This window comes from Spermophilus citellus (genome assembly GCF_964194105.1).
Source record: "Spermophilus citellus genome assembly, chromosome: 7".
In the NCBI taxonomy this organism is placed as follows: Eukaryota; Metazoa; Chordata; class Mammalia; order Rodentia; family Sciuridae; genus Spermophilus; species Spermophilus citellus.
In genome coordinates, this window is record NC_138188.1 from 154,887,755 (window position 1) to 154,893,639 (window position 5,885).

General features: G+C 55.6%; 1 protein-coding gene across 1 annotated transcript; it reads left to right on the top strand.

Moving 5' to 3' along the window:
- Nucleotides 1-986: 986 nt before the first annotated feature.
- OLIG2 (oligodendrocyte transcription factor 2) lies at nucleotides 987-2,830 on the top strand (the record flags this gene model as incomplete). Its single annotated transcript, XM_081302071.1, has 2 exons — nucleotides 987-1,025; nucleotides 1,803-2,830. The coding sequence occupies exon 2, from the start codon at nucleotides 1,859-1,861 to the stop codon at nucleotides 2,828-2,830; it is 972 nt and encodes a 323-aa protein (XP_081158197.1). The 5' UTR covers nucleotides 987-1,025; nucleotides 1,803-1,858.
- Between the last annotated feature and the right edge of the window lie 3,055 nt (nucleotides 2,831-5,885).

Consider the following 5,885-nt stretch of genomic DNA (forward strand, 5'->3'; position numbering starts at 1 on the left):
ATAAACAAAACCCAGTCGTGCTGGAAATGCTATCACCGGGCTTCCCCGCTAGTAAACAGGCGGTGGGGATATTTAACTCGTGATGCACTTACTCAGAGTTAGTGCGGTTACTGTACCGAAACTACTCGACCTTGCACATTCTCAACTCTATGAAGAGTTGTGATTTCCTTCAAAACACCGTCCGGGAGCCGGTCCCCTTCTTCCTCGCCCGCCCTCTGCCCGGCAAAGCCGTGTTCCCACCTGGGGGCGCTACCGCCTTCCTGCGGAGCAGCGGCAACAACCACCTAGTACAAGCGCTCTGAGAGAGAAGAAAGTGGGGGCTTTGTGCATGGTTAATCTTTAAATTGGGGGGCCCAAATGCTCGCGTGTTGATCAAACCCAAGAGATGGCAGGAAGCCAGAGAAAGAGAAAACTAGGGAGCTTCCACTGCGTCTTGAGCGTTATCTGCGCACATCTCCAAGATCCAGCTGCGCTGGACGTCAGGTTAGTTTTTATGCCGGGTCTCAAGCCCACGCGGTCTCCCATTAGGACTCTGTGGTGAATATATCTTTATAGAAATTTAACGATGCTTCTCTCTTCCTCAAGCGCTTTCGGCCCTGTCTCCTTCCCGGGTGAGCCTGCCCTCCTCCTCCCGCTCGGCTCTCACTGTCGCCGGCGGGGTCTCCTCCAGTCCCTCCACAAGAATCTCTCCACCGCGGACGCCCATTGGTTGTGCGCGGGGAGGAGGCGTGTGCCGGACCGGGCGGGTTTCATTGAGCGGAATTAGCCCGGATGACATCAGCTTCCCAGCCCCTCCAGTGGGCCCAGCTCATTGGCGCGGCTGCCCCTCCAGGACAAGCACATTGTTTCCCTTCCCCGCCCCCGCCCCGGCCACCACCGCGGCCGTCGTCGCCGCCACCCGGCTATAAAAACCGGCAGATCCCTGAAAGGTGCGGATGCTTATTATAGACCTACGCGACACTAGCGCCCGGAGCCAGGATCTCCACTGCAGCTTTTTGGAGCGAGCTCCTCAAATCGAATTCACAGTAAGTGTCCCCGCCCCCCAGCAACCCTAGACTAGATCCCAAGGACAGATTCCCCCCACCCCCACCCCCGCTCAAACTCGGCGGCGACTCTGGATGCTCCCACCGAGGGGGATCTGGATCCCTCCTGTACCGGTCAGTTATACCGAGCGATTTCACTGCTTTGACTCACTCACCGCAGCATCCTCTCCGCCCAGAGCCATAAGTCGAGGCGACCACAGCTCCTTCTGTGGATCAGTCCGGGTCAGTCTGGAGAGCTCCCGGAGGTCCCGAGACGCACACATGGACCCTGGGCCCTCGCAGTCTCTGGCTGTATAAGTGCGCGCGTGGTTGCTGCGCGGTGTCGATGGAGATAAGGTGGATGCGTTTGAGGAACCAAATAAATAGTTCTCAATTTAGATCCTCACAATACCCGAAGAAACGCTCTGACTTGTTCCTTGCTTATTCCAGTCCTGGAGACCCCGCTTTCCCATTCCTAATAGAAGGAACAAAACCTCTAGCACACCCCTCACTGAGGGACACCCATGCTCTCTAAAATAAAACAACCTGTGGATGAGAGCAGAGGGGAGGCAGTGGGGAAGGAAAGAGGAGATGAGTCATGAATACCGGTGCGGCTAGAAGCAAGGCCAGAGATAGCAGCGAGGTGGACGCAGAGCTACCCGCCACCCGTGCCTGGACTCTGCGCTAAGGAGCAGGCAGGAGCAGCTTTTCTGTCTCACTTAGTGTCTTCTTTCTCTCTTCCATATATTCATATCCCCCCCCCCATTTCTCTCCGGGAAGCTCTGAGAACCCAGGGAGAAAGGACCTCGCAAAAGCTGCGACTATTCCCCGAGGCCATGGACTCGGACGCCAGCCTGGTGTCCAGCCGCCCGTCGTCGCCAGAGCCCGATGACCTTTTTCTGCCGGCCCGGGGCAAGGGCAGTAGCGGCAGCGGCTTCACAGGAGGCACAGTGTCCTCGTCCACACCGAGCGACTGCCCTCCAGAGCTGAGCGCCGAGCTGCGCGGAGCCATGGGCGCGGCGGGCGCGCACCCCGGGGACAAGCTGGGCGGCAGTGGCTTCAAGTCATCCTCGTCCAGCACTTCGTCGTCCACGTCTTCAGCGGCTACGTCGTCCACCAAGAAGGACAAGAAACAGATGACTGAGCCGGAGCTGCAGCAGCTGCGCCTCAAGATCAACAGCCGCGAGCGCAAGCGCATGCACGACCTCAACATCGCCATGGACGGCCTGCGCGAGGTCATGCCTTATGCGCACGGCCCGTCGGTGCGCAAGCTCTCCAAGATCGCCACGCTGCTCCTGGCGCGCAACTACATCCTCATGCTTACCAACTCTTTGGAGGAGATGAAGCGACTGGTGAGCGAGATCTACGGAGGCCACCACGCCGGCTTCCATCCGTCGGCCTGCGGCGGTCTGGCGCACTCTGCACCGCTGCCCGCGGCCACCGCTCACCCGGCGGCCGCCGCTCACGCAGCGCACCATCCGGCAGTGCACCACCCCATTCTGCCTCCCGCCGCAGCCGCCGCAGCTGCCGCCGCCGCCGCCGCGGCGGTGTCCAGCGCCTCTCTGCCGGGCTCCGGGCTGTCGTCTGTCGGCTCCATCCGGCCTCCGCACGGCTTGCTCAAGTCTCCGTCAGCGGCCACGGCCGCCCCTCTCGGGGGCGGAGGAGGCGGCAGCGGAGGCAGCGGTGGCTTCCAGCACTGGGGAGGCATGCCCTGCCCCTGCAGCATGTGCCAGGTGCCACCACCACACCACCATGTGTCGGCTATGGGCGCCGGCAGCCTGCCGCGCCTCACCTCCGACGCCAAGTGAGCTGGTCGGTGCTGGAGCGTTCTGGAGAGCAGGGGGTGCCCGGAGGGTGCAGAGAAGCGAGGGGACTGGCCGGCACTAGGGCTCGCGAGGAGGGGCTCAGGACCATGGGCTAGGGTGGGGAATGATTGGGACTACAGCACCCGGGAATGGAAGTAATGGGACCGCGCAGAGTGGGGAGTGAGGGGCGCTTGACTCCGGGACCTAGTTCGGCCCTCGGCTTTAAACTGCGCAGATCCGGTAGACACTACTTCATAAAATGATACCACCGTATGTGTCCTTCACTCGAATTCCTTCTCTCCACCCCGGGGGGAAAGAGTCTAAAAACTGTTTCCCCAAGAGCCACGGTTTAACTCCCAGACTGGACCCAGGCAGCACTTCGTGGGGGGTCGGGGACTTTCCCTCCTTCCTCCTTTCACGGCTGGTAGGAGACTCTGGTGGGATCCTCACTGCAGAAGCAACCGCTGGGCCTCACCCTCTAGAGTCGTCTCCAAGCCTGGGCCAGGGGCAATGAGTTAGATGGAAGTTGGCGCTGGTACCCGAAGCACTTACGGTCATGTCTCGTCATGCCCGGTTTCCATATCTGGGTAAACCCACATCGTGTAAAAACTGTGGCCATTCCTGTCTCTCTTGTTGACTTGGGGGTTTGTGGTTTTCTAATAAATCTGTGAATGTTCCTTTTTCAACAGTATGAACAAGCTTTATAGACGCTCAGAATAGAACCACTTGTGGAGTGAAATAACCCAAACTGCCGATTTAGGGGGAGGCGGGTGTTTGTGTTTTTTCGGTATTTTAAAATGAATACTAGCCCCCTCCCTCTCCATTCTTTCCGTCTTGAGCGCGCGCGCGCGCGCGCACACACACACACACACACGCACACAAAGTGATTTGGTTTCTTACCCGATTGGGAACGGTTATTTTGGTACCTGAGGGTTTGACAGAACTGAAAGAAGATGCTGTGAATATAGCTTGAGTTATGGGGGCGGGGTTCTGTTAGTTGTTTAATAATTTCTTTCTGGAAGATGTAAATACACTATCAGTGATGAGGTAAGTGCACGATGCTAAGCTGTTTGCTCACGTGACTGCCAACCCCTCCGGAGTCTGAGCCGGCTTTCCTCTCTGTATCGGTTTCTTTTTGCCACGGTTTTTTAACTCAAATGGCAAACTACTCCACGTGCTTCCTGCGTTGGTGCAAATCGCCTGGCGCTGGTTGCGTTGCAATATGGGCTTCAAATCCTCTGCCACATAACATCCCTCCTCTGATAAACGCTGTCCTAGCAGAGAGTGTATCATCTGTTTTATTTTTGTAAAAAAAAAAAAAGTGCTAAATAATATTTATTACTTGTTTGGTTGCAGAAAACGAAATAAATGATTGAGTGTTGAGATTTTAAATAAAACTTAAAGTAAATCAAACTTTTTCATCCTTGTGAGTGGGAGGGTGCTCAGGGAGCTCCCGGAAAGAGGGGTGAGGAATGCGATTTTCTGGGAAGGATTTAACCAGCATCCTGTTGGTTTTCCCCAGAAGAAAGATAGTGGGGGGCTGTTTGTCAATCGCCCCCAACTCCTCCCCTCCTGCGCATCCATTCTATTTAAATAGCCTTTGAGCACATCCTTCCAGTATTTATCACAACTTGCTTTTCTTTAATTTATTTTTCAGGCCTTTCCCTTCAGTTAAAGATTGCTAGTTTAGGAGTGTACATTTCCTTGTGTGGAACTCTGACCTTTCCCAGAGAAAGTCGTGCCTTGGGCTGGGGGTCTGGATGCTCAGACATCCTCTTCTGCTGAGCTTTTATTTTCTCTCTGCTCAAGGGCAGTTGCTGTTCCCCACACAGCCCAGTGGGATCCCTTGGCTTCAGCGGGGAACCAGGCGCTTGGGGCTGAGTGCTTGCTGCGGGAAGGCCCACGGAGTGGAGAGTAAAGGGCTGCACAGGAATGTTTGGTTAGGGATCCATCAGCCCATCTGTCCCTTCTCTGGGCTTTGTACCACCTTGCTGCGGTGCCCACTCAGATCTGAAACTGCAAAGAGCCAGGCCCTGGGGACTACTTGGCTCTTACTTGCCCAACTTTGGCGTCTCTGTTCTTTCCTGGGGTGACTTCTCTTTTCTTGCGGACACAGGGTTCCTTACAACCCAAAGCTGTAATGCAGATTGAAGATAGGGCTCTTAAGGGGGATTCTGGATGGAAATAAAAGCAAACAACAACAATAACAAAACAAAAACAAGAACTTCAGCCTGATCATGAACAGGGACAGATCCTGTTGCAGTCTCTTCACCAGAGCTCTGACCAAGAACGCGCTCGTTCCTGAAAAGACCGGCTGCTGCGTTCTGACATCTTTAGTAGCCACTGGCCGAATGCCCTTGAACCTGGGGCTAGGTTTCCCTGTTCCCATTTATTGAGTCCAGTCCAGGAGGAACCCAGCCCACACAGAGTCCCTTGTCCAGGCCTGGGGTTGGTTCCATCCTCTAACTCTGCAGGCTAGCGCTCGGGGTCCTCTACTGGGCAATGTCGGGCGGCTGGCCAGAACAGCTGCGTCCAGGAACCAGGAACGGGTGCTGTAGGCCTTGCTTTTCACCAAAGGGCTTCTCTTTTCACCAAAGGCTAGGAGGGATTTTGGAGGAGGCCAAGCACTTGGGGGCAGAGAAAAGCAGCCCAGCGGCGCTAAGTGAACCCAAGCAGAGGGCAGGGTAAGATCCAGTCATCTTTATTCCGAATTTCCCATTTGAAACGAAACTTGCAAAGAATTTAAAACTGGGTCCAGCTCTAGCCGCAGACACATACAGAAGAGGCTGGAAACCCTGACCCGTGCAAGCTAAGGGTAGAGGTAGAGGGCTTTGTATGGTAGTGGCCTCTTCATTCACTGCAAAACACGACGGGGACGCGTGCTGGTGCAGCCTCTGGGTGTATGCATAGAAGGACCAATGTTGAAAGAAGACAAATTAAGTCTTGCCCGCCACTCTGGTCCCCAAGTTCTCAGCAGTATCTAGCTAAAGGCCAAGCTAGACCCCTGCCAAGTTAGGAGGAGCATGAACTACTCATCCAGCTGGGAGCCTCAGCCTCA